General features: G+C 39.5%; 1 protein-coding gene across 6 annotated transcripts in view; it reads left to right on the forward strand.

Moving 5' to 3' along the window:
* Positions 1–19,138, forward strand: part of DGKI (diacylglycerol kinase iota) — a 208,073-nt gene that overhangs the window by 172,901 nt on the left and 16,034 nt on the right. For all 6 annotated transcript variants that reach the window (XM_050324758.1, XM_050324757.1, XM_050324753.1 and 3 more), the window contains one exon: positions 3,451–3,476. In XM_050324758.1, the coding sequence (XP_050180715.1) occupies positions 3,451–3,476 (26 nt within the window). The remainder of the gene's footprint in view (positions 1–3,450; positions 3,477–19,138) is intronic.

Raw genomic sequence — 19,138 nt, forward strand, 5'->3', positions numbered from 1 at the left:
ACAGGATATTGCAGGGCCTGAACTTTTCCCTGAATATTTTTTCTGTTTTGTTTAACCAAATCTCTTCAAGATGTCATTTGGCAAAGTGTTTTGACCCAGGTGAGATCACAGATCTTGACAGTATATTAGTTTTTCTGAAGTATCTCTGACTTGTCTCTTATTTTTTTAAGGCATGGAAGTCGTGAGAATGATAACTTGCTTCTTTATGAAAGTGAAACACACAGCTAGAATCATACCAGGAGGGTAGCTGACAGGCAGTAGATAGATGGTTATTCTCTGGATGTTAGCAGCTGAGAATCCTCCCTTCTTGGGACACCTGTCTGGTGACCAGTGCTGCCACAGTATATCTCTCACACTTCTTACAGACCTGAGAGAAAGATGTGTGACCGGAAATATGAGCATCCACTGGATATTTTTTCCTGTCAGGAAAGCCCCCTGTGACTGTGGAGTGAGTGTATGTAGTTTAAAGCAGGTCATTACACTTTCTTTCTTTCCTCCCTTAGAGCCTGTCATGAGCATGGGGTAGACTGGTCAATGCATAAAATGCCCAACACTATCAGTGTGGGCTTTTCAGCAGTCTCACTTCCTTCCATTATAGCTATGAGCAAGAGTCCCCTTAGTGTAGTTAGGCCAATATTTGAGCATTTAGGAAAACCTCCCCCATGCTAAATTGTATGGCCTGGAACTGTAGGAGGATGTTGAAAGTCCTCCCCTCTCTTTGCCAAAATACTTCATGTCTGTAGTGGAAAAAAGAAAGTCCAGTTTATTGGGGTTGAACTTTTGGTATCTCCAAGGGTGGAAGCTCTCACTGAGGCTTTTCCTGTGGCTGAGATATTCAAAACCTCTCTTTGTGGCTGTGCTGCTACATCAGAAAGTTTGAGCTTATGCTATTTTTTGTTTCCTTGTGAAAACAGGAATTGACTCTCTAACCCCTCTGTTAACAATGGATAACATGAGCCAACAAGCTCAGAGTTTATTAGGGTGAGACAGGGAGGTGCATATGTACACAGGGAGGTGCATATGTACCACATGTTGTGGTTTTATAAACCTTATTTTCTCAGGACACCAGGCTACGTGGTTCCAAATGATGCCTGATGAATCCTTTCAACTGAAAACACTGATAGTAGCATCAGTAATAGTGTTAGATATCTTCCTGTTCAAACATTGTGTTCAAGGCATGCAACTAAGCAACATGGCAGTAATATCTTGAAAAACATATATTAATTTTAGGTACACTAAATATCCATAAATATATTTTACTTCCTTCCTTTCAATCAATGTTTTAATTGAAAAGGCAGTGGTGTTTTAATACAGTCTTTCATGTTGTTGATGCTTTAAGGAACTAATGACATCTGTTTCACCAAGCATAAAGAAGAGCCAAATTATAGGATAATATGTGTTGTTTATTTTATTGTTTCAAAATAAAGATCTGAAAGGTGATGAAACTGTGCAATTAAAAAACAAAACAAAGGAATAAATTCTGCTGATGCTGTGAGATACTGCATTACCAATGGGTGGAGAGTCACAATACATCAGCTAAGGAACCTGGCATGACTCCTGCATGTAAAAATATTTTTAAGTACCTAAAAATTTCCATCTCTTGTTATGACCCATTCTGCACTGTTTAACCTTGTAGGAAACACTGTGTGTTGAGTTTTGGTCTTCAGAAGGGCTGTTGCTAGAGGTTGTGGACAAAGGTCTGTAACTAACTGGTCAAAGCAGTGGGACAGTCCTAGTTATGTGTGCTAAATCCTCCGGTTATCGGCACTCCTGCTGTACTTCCACAAGCAGGGCTGAAGTGCAAGGGCAAAGCTGGCCTGGTTGGCAGCAGAGCAGGATGCCTGCCTAGGATGTTCAGCAGCAATCAGAGACTTCAATGGCTGTAGAGGACTAATTAATTCTGATCCATACAGACACATTGGCTTCTTGTGCAGTCAGAATCTCAATTAGGCAATCAAATTTTTTCCTTTCACAGTGACCATTGCTCCAGCTGTGCTGTAACTCTTTCCTCTCTGTGTTTGCAAATCTTTCTATTTTTTTAAAGCAAAAAAACCCTGCATACTTTGTCAGGAAAGTTTCTTTCTTTTCTTTACATTTTTTTCTGTTTGCATTTATCTAACATTTGCATATCTGCTTCTGATGTTCTATAATCCCTCAACCTTAATTTTCAGACCCTTGTTATGAAATGAGATCATGACTCCTTCCTCAGCTTCTTTATTCCTCCAACCCAGGATTTCTAACCCTTCTTTTCCCCCCTCCAACCCTCACCCCCTGCAGAGTCAGTTAAATATACATGTATTCTTTTCCCCTTTGTTCCTTCTTTTTCCTTCACCCCTCTGTGGCTGCTTTTCTTATGTCAGCTTTGATCTGTTTGTTGGCAACACTAACATTTTTAAATCTTTTGTAATTTGTTATTTTTGTACATTGTTGTAAAATTAAATATCTTGGAAAGGAAACATGTGTTGCCCCCTTCACCGCAGGAACAAACCCATTGTTACCTGGATGGGAAGGCTATGTATGTAACTGAAATCTGTACTGGGGAAGTGCTGAGGCAATGGTCCAGTCACCTTCATGCTGTCAATCTGATCTAAATAATGAAGGTATATCCCAAATTTGTCTGTACAGTTAGGCCCAGTTTTGCTAAGCCAAGCTACTGCAGCAAAAGGAAAAATGGAGGGTCAGTACTAAAGCCTCTTTATGTTCCTTTGTTGTGGGTGGTGACCAAAACCATGAGGAGTGTGATCCTTAGTGATGAGAACTGTGACACAAATTCCTGGAATTCAATGAGGTTCTTCTGTTTACCAGCAGGGGCACTGAAAGGTCCCTCATGTTTTAAATACCTTCCCTCTCTTGGAGTATTATCAGAGGCTTTATCCACCAGTTAGGGTATCCTATAACTTGTGTTGCTGCTGATATGTTTCTGTACTTAGATCTGCCCAGACTTTTTCTTTTTTTTTTTTTTTTTAAATCTGTTGTGTTGCTTTTGTGAAGATGATATGAACTGTTATTAATTATGACTAGTGTTTTATGATAGCCACTACATTGACTTATGGCAAAAAAAAAAAAAAAAAAAAAAAGCCACTGTAATGACTGTGACTTCCTACTGAGATGTAATTTCCTTGACCACCCCTACTTGGGAGGTTTTCTCCTGGCAGTAACAGTAGTAGATGAGTTTTTTGCCAAGTATCTACTGACACTCTTGGCATCAGTCCTCATGGACATGGCTCCATATGGTCACTCTGGCCTGCAAAACCTGCTGCTAGATTAGGTCTCTGGCCTTTTCTGCTCTATTTTTTTTTTTTTTTGCCAGATGCCTTTCAGTCCTCTCTTCTAAGAAATAAAGAATAAAAATTTCAAATCAGTCCGTATCCCATGCCCTACACTGAGACTGAACTTAATTTGTGGCCTTTTTTTTCCAAAGATTGACTGGGTTTTGTTGTTTTATTCCAGGTCACCAGTTTCTTCAGAAGATCAAGGTAAGATCTGTTTTATTGATACTAATGGCACTCTAAAAATGAGACCAAAGAATAGCTAGTAAGCTATATTTTAACACCCTCATGGTGGAGAAAAATGACTTTGTAAAAATGAAACTTTGATCTTGATCAAACTTTGCTCACCCCTAGACATTAAACGCTTGATCATTTAGTTGATTTAGTCAGACCTGACAGAAGTTAAGCCGGTGTTATTTGTAAAATCAGTCTTGCTTAATCAAATGGAACAATTGCAAGCATTTACAATTTATTCACCCAACTGTATAGGGCTTCACCCATGGAAAATGATGTGTGAGCTTAAAGGAAGATATATGTTCTTTGTAAAGATAAGTGAATCTTTTATAACTCTTACAGGACTGCATCTTTGTAGCTGAAAGGAGAGTCTATTGTGCTTTAAAGTCTTGAACACACATTATCTTGCGTTACCAGTAAAGTGAGTTTTTTAGGACAGTATGGAATTTAGTGCAGCCAGGAGCTTCTACATGTAAAAATCTTACGGGTTAAGTAGCAAGTGTTGCAAGATATGGGTAATATGCTTGCACAGGAGGAGACTGAAAGATCTGATCTTTACCTATGTTCTAAAGAGGGAGTTTTGGGTAATTAGCTCATTAATAACTTGACCAACTTAAGTTCTTAGAGCTAGGTGCTATAAATTCCCCTGTGCAGTACATTAAAGTGTGGTTGCATTGGTACTGAAATCGAGACACATACTGTAAAGGGGGTGGTAATTGCACTGGCAGACTTGCATAAGGAAGGGAGTAAAAAAAAAAGGGAGACTGACTGCAAGGAGAAAATTCATCATGTAACTGAACTGGGAATACTATTTGGGGCCTAAAAAGAAATAAATATCTATTTTCTTCTGGCATTCAATTTGTATGCAGTCACACGATCTGCAAGTTTTCTGGCCAATGTGGTAAGTGTTATTCAAAAAAGGTCCAGATGGGAATAGTAAGGACTGTTGCAAGTGGAGATGTAAGGAGGTCTGAGCCTGGAAGTGTGTCACTGAACTATGTTAACTTGGAATGTGGAGTGACTAGTTAGGTATCAACGATCTAAATTAGCCCTGGCTCCAGCCAAGAGCTTTTCAATCCAGTATAGTGGCTGTCAAACATATTGTCATTAATAAATTCTCTTCCATCTCCTTGACAAGTCCTTTCTTAGTAAAGAAAGTTAGCCATAAAAATGGACAAACATGTAAGACCAAAGATACCTGTAGCCCATCTATTCCATTTCTAGTGTCTGATAGCAGTGGATCACCTGACAAGGAAGAATATGAGACTGGCAGAAGTATACAGGTTTAATTTCCTGGTGTAGCCTATTAGCTTCCTATGATTTGCAGCTCACTGATTTCATGAGGCAGATGGAATTTTCCTGTTTAATAGTTCATCTGCTTTTTACCATGACCGTAGTACAGGAGACTTGTGAGAAGTTAACAACATACCTCATGTCTCCAAACTCCAGAGGAAAGTTGAAATCATTATGGTCTAATATACTATTTCAGGACCTGGATTCAAGCTGTATTTCAGTGCATAAGCTTGTTAGTGATAGGCTACTCTTGCTTTTCATTTCCCTTGAATTAATTCTATTGCTTCATTTTTATCTATTAATGGAGCAACAGACAGTGTATATGTATTTCTTTGAGTATCTTTAAAGTTTAGTATTTTCTGCTGTCATAATTCTTTCCTTCTTTCCACTGTTTTTATACTATCCTAGTTTTTGTACAAAAACCTCCTGTTTGCCATCTACCATCTGCTGCCAAGGTCTGGCTTTTCAGGTTTGATCAATATCTCCGAATAGCCTCTTCCTTTCCTTTCTTCCTTTTCTCTCATAAGAAACCTCCTCTTAAATGCAGAATGAAAGGCCTATATTCCCTTCACCGATTTGTGACATGATACTGCTAGTTAATAGATGTTTTGTGACCATGGAGTATCTAACTGGACTTGTCATCCATGTAGGATGTGTAGGAGCTTCTCTCAAACTCAAAAGATTTCCCATGTCCCGGTGACTTTTCAGGTCCAACACTTGGATTTCCTTTTTCCCACTATGCCACATACAGACCATGGTAAACGAGCACAGCATTAGAAGGAAAAATGTGATAAAAGGGCTGTAGCATAACCTTTTTAAGAGCCTAGATGCTTCTCAGTCCACTGGGACTGCACGTATGGAAGCATCTCAAATTATTCTTAAATTTCAAATCTCTTACCTAAACAAAAAAGAGAGGGTCCATGAGAGAGCTGAAAACTTATCTCTGAATTGCCTGTCTTTTATAGTGTTTATGCAGACGTCTCCTGGTATATTCTTCTTGGAGTATGTATCCTGGAATCAGTTCTGAGACTCCTATTTTCATTAATAATCAGCGCTCAACTGTGTGCCTATTCAATATGTTAAACACTTATGTAGTTTTATAAGGCAATAATGCTTTGGGGTGCACAACCGTTCAAGATCCAACTATAGAATAACGTACCTTCACTGGTATCACTCTGTGTCCTGTGTTACACCTCCTCTCCCTACTATGGGACACCATTCTAGTGCTGATTTTTTGATGATGTGAGGTTGGTCATTACTGAGAAAAGACACTTTCTCTGTTGTGTTGGATCTTTAGTTCTAACCTTCCATTTGGTTCCTGATCTTTATTTTGTCCACATTAATATTCAGTCCTCTTTTTTTCTTCTACTATTTCTCTGTGTTTTTATTTCTTTCTTCCATCATCTTTGTCTTTCTTTTTTAAATGTCTCTTTCCCATCGACCTTGATGTTGAATTCTGAATAGATTCTTACATTGTGCTCCTCACTTTGGTTTCTGAATGTCCTGAGTCACCTCCAGTGTGGACTGCCTGCTTCAAGCACTAGTTGCAAACAGTAGCTGTAGCATCTGTAGTGTACTAACAGACTTGCTACCAGAATTAGCATCTAATGTGAGTGGCACTTCCATTAATCCCTGACGGGACAATGCATTATGCTGTCTTGAAAAGTGGGTGAGGATAAAGCACCATCTGTCTGAGACTGGGCATCTATTGAACAACTGTAACAGCACACAATGCTCCTTGTTGTGGACACGTGTTAAAGGCACCCTTATCAGTTACAAAGCAGAACCATTTTAATTGGCACAGAAAGGGAAACAGTACTGCTAGAAAATGCCAAACTTCAAAAGAAAAAAAAGCCCAAAACCTCTTAGAGATTTTAAAAGTTTTGTGTCTTTGTTCCTTGGTACAGGTAGTTAGGAAATAGATAAGTAAAGAGTGAAATCTATCATCTTCATTCTTTCTTTCTTTTTTTTTTTTAATTAAAGAAAACCTCAACCAAACAAATGAAACACAAAAGGAGCAGACAAAGCCCTTAACCCTCAAATTCTTTGACTGATTGACAAAACAATACAAGCTAAGTAAATCCCAGAGCAGAGTAGTTTAGACAGGGGATTGGAGGGATAACTCTGAAAAATGACATGGAGGAGCTACCTGTTCAGTCACATAGGCCCTGGTGCAGTTACATGCCCTGCAGCCTTGGAAGACAGTGGTCTTCTTTGGGTGTTGGGATTAGCTGAGACTCAACAATGGGCAAGTGTCACAGCCACAGAAGACCTGGTAGATGCCATGAGGGAGGGCCAGGAAAGTGATCTGTTAGTTAATGGTACCACCTGCTGTATTTTCACTCTACAAAAATCCTGGCCATATGCTCAGAAGGCCTGAAACTGTTGGAGGTTATTTTATTCATTGTTTCTAGAGCAGGTATGGTACTGGGAGGGGAATGCAGACTTCTAAGGTATTGCCTGACTAGTACACAGTCATTGTCTGATTATTGTTGGGTGAATTGTTGAGGGTTTACCAAACCCTTCCTTCTTCCAGCACCTTTCAGCACTGCACTGTACATTGCATGTACACTAGACCGTGCCCTGCCTGCTCCTCTTCACAGCCACCCTGTAGAAATCTGCCTACAAATTTTCCAGTGCTAATGTATTAAATAACAATATATTTTACATTCTCTTCAGCCTGACTTTATCTGGCCAAATTTGCCTTATCTCTACTATTATTTACCCTAGGTGAATGAGTTGGCTCTTCTTCATCATGATTTAAGCGATTGAGGGAAATGGTCCTAAAAAGAGTACAATGAGTGCTATTTCCATTTCAAGTATTCTGAAGAAAAATACCAGCAAGCTCTTGAGTGTTGCTATTAATGGTGTAGGGACACTGGCATGCTATTCATCTAGTGGCAACTTGGAGCTGATGCTGCTCAATACTTGTTTGTCTAACTTCAAACAGAAGAACCTTGCCTTTGATGGAATTACTCAGTTTTAAGTAGCTATACTAATGCACCTCAAGTACCAGTCAACCAGAGCTTAATCCTTATGCATCTGAGTTGCATTCTGATCTGGAGACAAGAGGTTTCAAATATTTATATCACTGCTCTCTTTCTCATCTCTCTATAAACCCATGAAACTGGGCTTTTTGCCTTGTTTGCTTTCAGCAGACATGCTTTTTAAATTTTTTTTTTTTTTGATGCATCAGCATAATTTCTGTGATTAAACTCAGGGTTTCTGGGTTATTTTCTGGTGCAATAGATTCAAAATTCATGAGGAGAGGGTGCAAGTGAGAAAGTAAGACAAGGGGTGAACATATTCAATGGAGAATTTTGGAGACAGTTAGTTATTACAAAATAATAATATTATTCAAGAGATTAAGGTAAGGGATGGGTTTTCTGCTTGAAAATACAGATAGCGACACTCAAAGGTCTTTCAGATTCTCACAGGTGATGGCTCCATGCTGATACTTAGTATCCAGCCTGGATATCCTACACTTAAAAGGAATTTGTGTAGAGCCATTAGAAGTGAAGTGAGTTTATGACGGTGACATCAAAATTAGCTTCTATTAGAAAAAATTTCCACAGCCAATGCTTGGCCCAGGTTCAAACTGGAAGTTTGAGGTGAGAGGTTTAATTCTGTCTCTAGATGCCCCTCTGGATGGAGAGAGCTGCTGTATGAATTATAAGGAAGAGAGGGATCAAGTGTGTGAATGGAAGGCAGTGGCAGCTCCATCCCACACAGGAAAATGCTTTTCTGTGCAATGTCTGCTCCTGCCTTGAAGGCAGAATGTCCTCTGCACTGTGATATTTGCTCCAGTGTTGTCTGTTCCATTAAGGAGAGGAAGTCTGAATCTGTGCAAGGAGGAAGATTGCTGTAGGAGCCTCAGAAAATAGCACAAGAATGGATAACACTCCTGTTGCTCCTGGTGGCCTGTGGGAACACAAGCTTCAGTGTCTTAACCTCCTTTCTTCTTTATGGAGCCACTGTTCACTAGTGTTGCTAGTCATAGTCTGCAAAGGGGTGTTCTCAAGGGTTTTGAAACATTCTGCCACACTGAATAAAATGATGAGCAGGGTGCTATGAATGAACCCAAACATCTCAGTACCAGTAGAATTGAAAAAATAAAAATAAAAGTTATTTGCTATTTTGAGCACCAGATACCTTCAAAAGAGAGAGCTGAGAAGCTCTATGGGTGATGCAGCTGTTTACCTAGCAACAAATTGAGATGTGTTGGAATGCTTCCTCTGAACAATTCAAAGACAGTACGGTGGGGTGTACTGCACTGCAGGTATTCCTTTTGATTAATTAGCCACTTTGGGAAGAAAGCCCTCCTGGATAGTGCTTTGAAAGTATGTCTGTGGCCAGCTGAGACAATGATATACTTGGGGATCTGATCTTTGCTCCTCAGCAGAGGCTGGTATTGATGCAGACCCAAGGTATCCGTAGCAAGAGGAAACATTCTGTGAAAGCACAACTCTAGGGCTGAGGCAGGTCCTGTCTGGACAAAACCTTTAAAAGGTGCCTACACCCCACCTTTCCTCATATATTGAAGCAGCCTGAGGGGTCAGTAGGCAGCTGGAGGGAGACATCTGGCAGATGTGGGCATCTGAATGAGTAATGGATGAAAACAGAGAAACATTTCTTTCCAGATGGCCACTGCCATTATCCTTTTCCCCTCTGGAGAAAGTAGGAGTAAGGAATGTGTTGTCTGAGTCAAAGCACCTGTTTTCAAGCAGAAGCTGTGGGTAACCTTGCAACCTACTTTGCTCCTGTTTTGTGTTTCTGGCAGAGGTTGTTCATGTTCATATAAGAGTGGCAATCACTTCACCCACTGAAGACCATGGCTAGAAAAAATATTCTTGATCTGACTTTCAGATGACTTAGTCTTACTGTGTAGCCCTAACTTTAGGAAGAGTTATTTGGATATTGGCAGGCAAAGGAACTGCAGCCAGTGTTGCAGTGGCAAAAGCCTGAAGGAGTGTACTAAGAGTGCATGTGATGGTAATGGTCCACCAAGTCAGGGAAGAGGGAGAAACAGTATGACCCACAATGTTCTTTTTTTTTTTTGGCTGTCCTTTTTATTTTAAAATTTAAAATAAACCATTGCTTAATTATTTTACTTAGAATTCTCTTTCTGCCAAAGTAGTGCCACTCCACTGATAAACTGGCTGCATTAGTCAGCCAAAGTCTTCCCTGCCTTGTGTTCCCACTTCATCAGAGACATTTTCTTCTACCACATCACTCCTGAAATGACATTAATTGTTCTTGTCTTGGCTTAAAAATAAAATGGGTGGAAGAGAAAAGGAAAGGAAAAAAAAGTGACGATGTGTGCCAGATGGTACTTAGTTTATCTGCAACTGTTCTTTAGGGTTCTGAACTGTTTACAAAGGAAGTACTTTTTCTCTATCATCATTTCCTTTTGTAAATCTGAGTTAAATGTTCTTGCAGAAGAAGTTCAACGTTAGGGTCTGAATACTTCCACTCCTAACTATCAACTGCATTCTCAGCTCTACACCAATGCCACATAAACAATTCAGGTTGGACTCTAATTGGCATCAAAGTAGCTTTAAACTAGTCTGAGTGAAAATGGGGCTTTAAAGGCAGCTTGGGTGTAATTTACATCTTCTTTGAAAGCCTTTTTATCCTTCCAGAGTTGTATGAAGGGACTTCTGTGTAAGTGAGAATTTAACCTTTCTTTCCCTTCAGCAAGCATGTGTGATTATTTTTCTTTCCTCCCTCCTCCTCTCTAAACGGTGGTTTGGTGCTGTTGTTTGAATTTAAAATTCTTAAAAGGTAAAGGTTAATAATCTGTATCTATGGCCATCTAAGTTATGGGTGATTTTTTTGTATGTTAACATTTTTGCCTTATTCTCAAGTTAAGCAAACAGGTGCAATCAAAACTGTGTCAGTGCTCTTTGAATCTGCAAGGGATGCAGTGCTTTTGTAAGTAAAGGACAACCCACAAATACTGAAAAGGGGATTTCTACCACTTCATGCAATCCTAGAAATTGACGTTATTGGGGCATGACTTATTCAGAGGGCCAGCGGACTTCAAAAGTGTCTCTCAAACCACAGGAGAATGTGTGCTTATGCACAGGTTTTTGTGTACAGATAAATTAGTTCAAGATACTGTGTGAAGGCCTTCATGATATTCCTCTTGCTGAACAGTTGTCAGACGTCTGCATCCAGCTGGTGCTCAGCTGATGTGCTTTTGAGCTTTTGGTGGCAGCAGGTTACTGCACTGTCGTGGGTTTTTATGTCTCTCAGGAAGCATTTTGAGCTCTCAGGCTCTTTGTTGGCTTTGGTTGTCTTTCATGGAAATGGGGCCTGACAGCAAAAGTTATTTTGAGTTACCTAGACTGGTGCCATTGCCCTCAGATTCTGTTAGAAGGCCAAGCATTTTGCACATCTGAAAACCCATGGAGGAATCATGTTTACCGCTTGTTTCTTTAGGACAATGGGCAATGGCAGCAAACAGATACATTTTGGAAAAAAAATTAAACAATCAATGAGTCTTTGCTTTACTCAGCACAAGAGATACTATGTTTTAGGCACGAAGCTTCTAAACTGTATTTATTTTTTGTTGTAATATATGTAAGATATGACATGTATGACTAGAGTTTCAAAAATGGCTAGCAAGAGACTTTTGTTTCTTTAGAAGTTGTAATTATATTTATAAGCTGAGGCCTTTCTGGGCTTACAGGCAATCAAGGTCCTCATCAAAATGCCCCTTTTGTGGTTGCAGTGCAGCCTTTTTCTTGAGCACCAAAACCTGAGACTGATTCTCCTGCTCAGTTTGCCCTCTTTTTTTGCTGAAGATGTTTCATTTTGATTGCTCAGTGCCAAAGATTAAGAACTGCGTGAAAATATTCTCCTGTCAGATTCCTCAGCAGTACATGGGCTGTATTTGCAGGATATTCTCATGAAAACAGACATTCTGTTCAACCTGAAGAAGAGAGAAGGCTTTGGGGACACCTTATTGTGGCCTTACAATACTTAGAGGGGGGACAGACATTTTAGCAGGGCCTGCTGTAATAGGTCAAGGGTAAGTAGCTTTAAATTGAAAGAGGGTCAATATAAGAAATACATTTTTTACAGTGGGTGTGGTAAAACATTGGCACATGTTGCCCAGAGAGGTGGTAGAGGAAAATTTGATTTGAAGAGTCAGACAACTGTTTGATGTAAAGTCCTTTTTCAGTGAACCCAGAAGAAGTGATTTAACTATTTATTTCTGGTTGTGGTTGTTTTGTGTTGTGGGGTTTTTTTGTTTGTTTGAGTTTTTTGTTTGTTTGTTTGTTTTTGGTTTTTTGTTGTTGTGGTGTTTTTTCCCCCCAACATTTAGACCTCTCAACCTACAAGGTTTAATTTTTTTCATAGATTTCAGTAGTTATTTCCACTACTTGCAGGTGCATAAAGTACATGAAGAAGCATTTAATTGCTCCTTTCGCTCAGCTTATCTTCAAAGCAGAATATTTAAGCATCATCAGCTTTGGTGAGACTTGAGGTTGTCTGTAGATCAAAGACCTATGAGCTCAGTCATTCCAACAAAATGTTATTAATTTTGTAATTTAATTTCTCAGTTATGTAGACAGTTTGGCATGCTTTTTTTTTTTCTTTCTGTAACTTTAAAAGCAGATTAAGTACTGAAAAGAGGTAAAGTGTTTTTAAAAGCTCAAGTGCAAAATGCAGCGATTTGCAAGTTTTCTTCTTTGTGGATCCCTAAAATTGTGTTGTGGGACTGAGAGACCCTTCAGAAAAATCAAGTGAATGTTCTGCTCTGTATCTTAGGTGCTTGCTTGTCAAAGTCCTCTCAGAAGGGAAGTAGCCCACAGACCAATTTCCCATGATACCCCCCCACCCCTTTTCAACTGCAGGTTGAGGTTGAAGATCATGGCTAGAGTAGAAAAGTCAGTTCTGTACAATTCTGAATAAGTTATGTTACTGTCAGTTTGTCATAAAGCTATTACAAGCGAATTGTTGTTTACAGAGAAAAAAAAGTATTTCTGAATGATACTCTGTATAGACTCCACTCATTTGAGAGCACAGCTTTTTGTGTGATTGAAATAGAAGTTATTATTGATTTCTGTAAAACTGGTGAAAAATAAAAAACCGAGGGCTTCTTTTCTTATCATTTCTGTAATGCTGATCTTTATCAGCTGAGAACACTCCAGCTGTGTATAAAGCACTCTTCTAGTTAGGGTCAGCTTTTAACTTCTCAATGCGTAAAACAGTAATTACTTTAAATTTCTGACTCTGTGAATTTCACAAGGTCTAAAACAGCAATAAAGAACTGGAAATGTTTTGGAAGCTAATGATAGGCCAAGTTAAGTTTAATAACTCTAAAAAAATCTGATGATGTCATCTCCTATATTTTCTTCTTCTTTGTCAGCTCAACAAGGTTTGAGCAAGGCAGTATTTTATTATGTATTCCTTAAGGGTTCCTCTGAGCAGTGGTGAACACTGAGACTCAAATTCTGAGAGCCCCACGCTGAAGCTCTTTTATTTTTTATTAGCTGCCTCTAACCAGTCAGAAAGATCCAGCACTGAAATGCTGATGGCTTATCAATTCCAAATGCTGAATCAGTGCATTAGCTGTGTTTCAGGCTGGGCAGGTGCAGGCACTGCCTGTTAAATGAGGTTTCTATGTGATACTAATCACTTCAGATTATCAACTTTCTTATCTGTGTCTTTAGAAAGAGCTAAAGATTTTATGAGCCCTAATTCTCTTTGAGATGAGAGAATCGCGGAACGGTTTGGGTTGAAAGGGACTGTAAAGATTACCTAGTTCCATCTCCCCTGCCATGGCAGAGATGCCACCCACTAGTTCAGGTTGCCCAAGACCCTTCCAATCAGTGTTGATCTGTGGTAGTTGAATTCTGCCATAATTTTCCACATGCTTAAACATTGTCATACTCTGATTAGATGCACTGTTAGCCCGGTATTTTTTCAGTCATGGTAAGATGTATTATTGCAAATAATACTTTGCTCCCACACTGCATTTCATTCATAGATCCATAATAGGCTGCATTTTAATCAGCCATGGATGTGACAACTCCTTTGTGTGGTATTTAAACTTTATAACATAGTTTTATGTAATTCTGCTCCCTCCAGTCACAATTTTTAGACTTCACTTTATTCACTTTTTTATTATCATTCTATGTGGCTTGGTACAGCAGCAGTGCATTCAAATATGGCTCTGAAAAGGTCAGATCAGGTGTGCAATCTGACTAATAAAATCTGGAAGATATTTATGGTTTATGAATAACTTTTAGTCATGCGAAAAGGCACATTACCCCTGTACTGCTGATGGTGTCAGACTGTTGAACTGTCCTGTTCTTTGAGATTCTTTCCAGTGCAGACCAACTCTTACTGACTCACTAATAATTATTTAACTAACTTGGTAAATATCTTCCATATCAACCTATTTTAAGCAAAGAACCTTGAGATACTGAGATGTTACTTACAAGGGCTTATAAGAGTTTTTTTCTTCATGCTTTTTCTGAAAGTGTTTTAGCTGCAAAGTTCTGATGTAATAGTAACCTGGTGATGAGCCTGGCTTCTGTCCTTGCTGTTAAGCTGATCAGCAGCCTTGGGATGAGGAGAAAGTTTTTCTGCAGGGCAGATAGGAAGGGGTAGATTGAGGTTTTCCTTACTTGTGATGTTTCTGAGAATTTTCATGGTGTCGTGGTTTTGCCCAGCCGGCCAGCCCCTGGGGCTGAAGATGGTTTTGTCCAAGTGGATTTCCAGACAAGAAGCCAATTAAAACTCTCAGTAACGCCTTTACTAATTACATATTTAAGAAAACAGAAGAGAAGGTGGGTTACGCAGTTGAAATTAGGAGCAGCAGCCATGTAGGAGGTGGCGGACCCTGAGTGGGGTCCGGGCCCCCCTCCTCCCCTGGCCCTGGGCTGGGGGCAGGTGTAGCACTGAAGCCTCCCTTCTCTCATGTAAGAGAGAGTGAAAGAAAAAAACCAACTTTAGAAGACTAACTGCTTGGACAGAAACCACAGGACAGCCCTCCACAGGAAAACAGGGGTGGACTCATAAACCATTATCCCCTGTGACCCTGTGGTGAAGATCCATGGTAGGCAAGTGTCCCCTTGCAAGTCCATGGAAGAGAAAACCTTCAGGGCCTGGGTAACCCCCAGCCTCTGGTCTTAGCCCAGGAGGGGGGTAGGCCCAGCCCTGGAGGTTAACACAGAGTAAGAGAGAAAGAGTTCCAGCTGCGACGAGAGTGCTGCAGAGTTGTTGAAGAGACCTGGAGCTCCGAGAACGGAGAAAGAAACTGCTTGTCCTCCTTGGACTGATAAAAAGGGGGAGAAGTATTTTCTATAAATACATAGCAGTTTTACTTAAGTAGAATGTAGTTATAGATGTAGTTCTTTAATAGTTTTTATTTTGCTAGTAATAAATGTTCATATTATTTTCCCCAAATTCAGTCTCTTTTGTCTGCATAAACCTTCTCTCAACTAATAGTAATTGTGTGGGGGGTGTGAAAGCAAATTGACCCAGAGCAAAACCATGACACATGGCTTTTGAAGTGAGTGAGGTGGAGGTGGTGACTTCTGCCCCCTCCTGCTGTATTGTCTGGATGTTTTGCAGTCGTGAGTCTGTCTCTGTTAGCCCTTACATTTATGAGTCATTCTCATGCTGCACCTGTGTTGTATACAAAGAACTCGCAAAATTTCTGAGACCAAGAGCATTGCCTGGTGGCAGGAGTATCATATCTTGGAAAGGAAACCCTTAAAAGGGGGACTTCCTATTTTCCTCTTGTTCTGTTATCCTTCTTGGAGGTGATCAGACATGTCCCTCGGAATCACGCCATTCTGAAGGATTCCCCTCTGTCTTAGTTTGACTCTTAATTTAGATAAGTTGGAGGTCATTTTTTCTAGAGATTCTGTAGTCTGTGGAGGGAGATGCATAACATGAACTATTGCAGCAGACACCGTGTTATTTTCTGTGGAGAGGTATTTTTCTCTTCTAAGCATCCAAGCAGCCCTATGAGACCTCTTAGACATCTTGCAGCCTCTGGAGTTGCTAGGTACAAATACCTCACTCCTTTGTTATTTGTTTCCTAGTGTTTAATGACTGATTTTGCAGCACTGTTTTCGTGATGCTGGCTTCATCAGGAGAACCAGAGAGCAATTGATATTTCATAAGTTAATTTTATGTCTGGGAAACAAAAATGTTTGTTGTAACTCAGTGACATTAACATATATTTTTAGAGTATGAAATGAAAATAGCTGTTTCCAGTGGAAACATAGAAATTAGATGAGTGCCACATGCCATAGGAACAGTGTTGTTTTCAGCATGTGTGAGTGTACTGGGAGTTGTTTATCCTGTGACTCGAGCTGCATTAGCTTGCAGCATTACCAGAATTCAATTAGCAACCTTTTTGACAAGGCTTTTTTTTCTGTTAGTACATTATCCACTTGTGTCTGTTCAATATTTAATTTATAAGTCAAGCGTGTGTGTGAGGGGGTTTGGTTTGAGGTCAGTGTTTTTATGGTGTTTTGATTTTCATTTGTGTTCAGTGTTTTGGTTTTTTGTGTTTTTTTTTTTTTTTTTTTTTTTTTTTCCTTTTTTTGTTTTTTTTCTTGTTTTGTTTTGGTTTTTTTGGTTGGTCAGTTGGGTTTTTCTGATGAGGATTCTTTTGTAAGTTGACCCACAGGGGTAGTTAAAATCTCAATTTAAAATTCACCCAGTGGAAACCAGAAGCTGCTGTTACATAGAGCGCCTGCATTTCTGGCAGTCCATATCCTAGCAGGTAACTGTTTCTGTCAAGATCCATCAGCCTTGGCAGTGATTGACACATTTGCTGGCAATTTCAGCGGAGAGGTCAGTGATGGAGCAGGGGCTGTACCAGTAGAGAGGGTTGAGCTTTGCTGAGAAGGCAGCCTGGGGAATCCAGTACCAGTGCCGACTGAGCATTTCCAGAGCACTTCAGTCACCTTTCATCAACAATAAATCTACTTGCTAAATAAACATAAAAGGTAATAAAACATTTTTATTAGTCATGGCCAATGATTGTTTCAGGAGAAGTTGAGAAAATAATGACTTGATTAAATTATTTATTAAATCAAGCAATTTTTGAGATAACTTTAAGATTTGAAGGTATTTTAGATATGATAAAACAATGGCATAATTAATTTTATTTATTAAACCAGTGGTGCAGTTTGCTTAGAAGGAATAAAACAATTACCACTTTAATGTTTTTAATTTTAAGCTAGCTTGGCGTTGCATGTTAACAGCATTTTTCTCCAATTTCTCAGTCTGCTGTCTCTTGTCAATGCCATCTGCTTGCTTGCTTCATCACCTCTTTAAGGTGATTTTTGCCATCTTCACCCTCCTCCTCCATATGCCCAGCAGTCGCATTTCAATTTATAGGGTTAGTGTGCTAAGCAATATTCATATGTTTATTTAAGCATGTTCCCTATTCTAAAGAACCTTTCTTCGTTTCTAGCTCAATAACTTCTAAGTCTTCCTGCGTTTTGGCTTACACCACTGAATTATTTTACTGTAGTCTAATCTCTTGTTATGCCAGTTGGTTTTGTTGATCTATAATATATTCATTTATGCAGTAGGTTCTTCTCCAGGAAAGCACTTAATTTTAAGAGTGCAGGTAGACTTGGTGTGAAAAGAATGTAATTAGCTCAAAGCTAAGCACCTGCCTAAATGCTTTGCTGGATTTGAGGCTTAGGGAAGAGAGGAAAAGATTGGTCTAATTATGTTCAATGTGTTTTAGAGCTGCTTTATCCTAATAGCCTTATCACCAGACCAACTTCTGGTTAGGGATACTCAACACAGAAGGTTTTTCACATCTCGTCAGGTTTTTCTCTTCACAGAATCATAGATTTCTCTCCTCGCTTTTTTGAACTATAATCTTAAGCATGGCTTGCATAGGAAAATGTATGCCTCTTAGGAAGTGACTTCAGGGAAGCCATGTCTTAAAAAATTGGGTGAGGAAGGATATGAATAACTGGTGTCACCAGATAATTTGATTTTCACATGTGTGAGGAGAGCAAAATATATATAAAAGTCCAGGCAGCAGTAGCCTACAAAATAAAGGTGGCAGTGAGACCAGATTGACGGGAAAAAAATAAAACAAATGACACAAGGGTTAAATTCTGCTCTGCTATTAATTTGGACTGAGACTGAAAGAAGCAGGATGTAAACCACTGAAAATGAAAACTGAAGAAAAGATGTACATGTATTTTTCTAGCTCTTACTCACTGCTCTTTGCCTTTTTCCATTCTTAAAATCTATGTGTCCTCATTCCCACAGATGCAGGGGGATTTGTAGGACACATGATCGCTGAAAAACTGCCCTAAATCTGAGGCTGCAAAAATTGCTGCTACTGCTTTCCTAAGTCACAACTTAGCTGGACTAGGTTTTTGCTTTTCCCACTGCTGCCTGGCCAGGGCATGAGGCACTACTGAGACCAGAAAGCCACATAACCCCACGTGTTTTCAAAGAAAAGCACTTTTGTTGAGTTGCCTTTGAACATCCTTCCTCTTCTGTAGTGTTTAGCTTGGATGTGTTGTAATTTCTGAAGGCGTAACAAGCTCCTCATGGAATTCACACTGTGCAGTTTCCTCTGTGTTATTTTTCAGAGGCACAGCTATACTATGGTTTTCTTTCCCCCTTGTTCCTCCCTATGTGAACTTTTGGCATCTTTATCAAAGATGGCACTTGAACAAATTCTTAATTTGATTGCACTGCCTAGACTCAAAAATAGAAATGGGCTTGAAAATACTTGAAAAAGCATGAACTGAGGCAGATGTTTAATGCTTTCTAAGATGCAAACCATGTAAGTGCTTTCTCAGAAAGATTGTTCATAATTGTTTTTTGCAATATATATCATGATAGAGAGAAGGAGGAAAAAGGGAGATGACCACGTAGTGTTTGGCTTATAACAACCTCTCAGGGAAATACAGAGCCCCAGGCTTTTTTGCCTTCCTTCTTTTTAATGGGCTCAGGGCATACAGAACTGGATAGTAGGAAGCTCCTGGCTCTATGTGCAGCTCTGTCCTGCCTTGTTGTGAGCCTTTGTCCACTTTGTCTCTTTCTTCTTCTATGTCTGTTTAAAATACAAAGGCTGAAAAGGTGAAGACTGGATCTTGCTCTGTGTTTGGCCCTGCCTACCAAACCCAGGGGACTTGCTCCCCACTGGCATCTCAAAATGTTTTTGTAATACAAATAATCATTAAGAAATTTCTCTTGACACTTAGTCATCTGCAACTTGGGATTCTCAGTGTATTGGAGGCTGACTGACTATTCCACCACTAGTTTGACAGAATCTGAGAGGTCTGAAGCTACTTTCAGGTTTTCTGTGTGGATATCATTGATAT

This window comes from Myiozetetes cayanensis, unplaced genomic scaffold (genome assembly GCF_022539395.1).
Source record: "Myiozetetes cayanensis isolate MyiCay16 unplaced genomic scaffold, myiCay2020 scf3, whole genome shotgun sequence".
NCBI classification, from domain to species: Eukaryota; Metazoa; Chordata; class Aves; order Passeriformes; family Tyrannidae; genus Myiozetetes; species Myiozetetes cayanensis.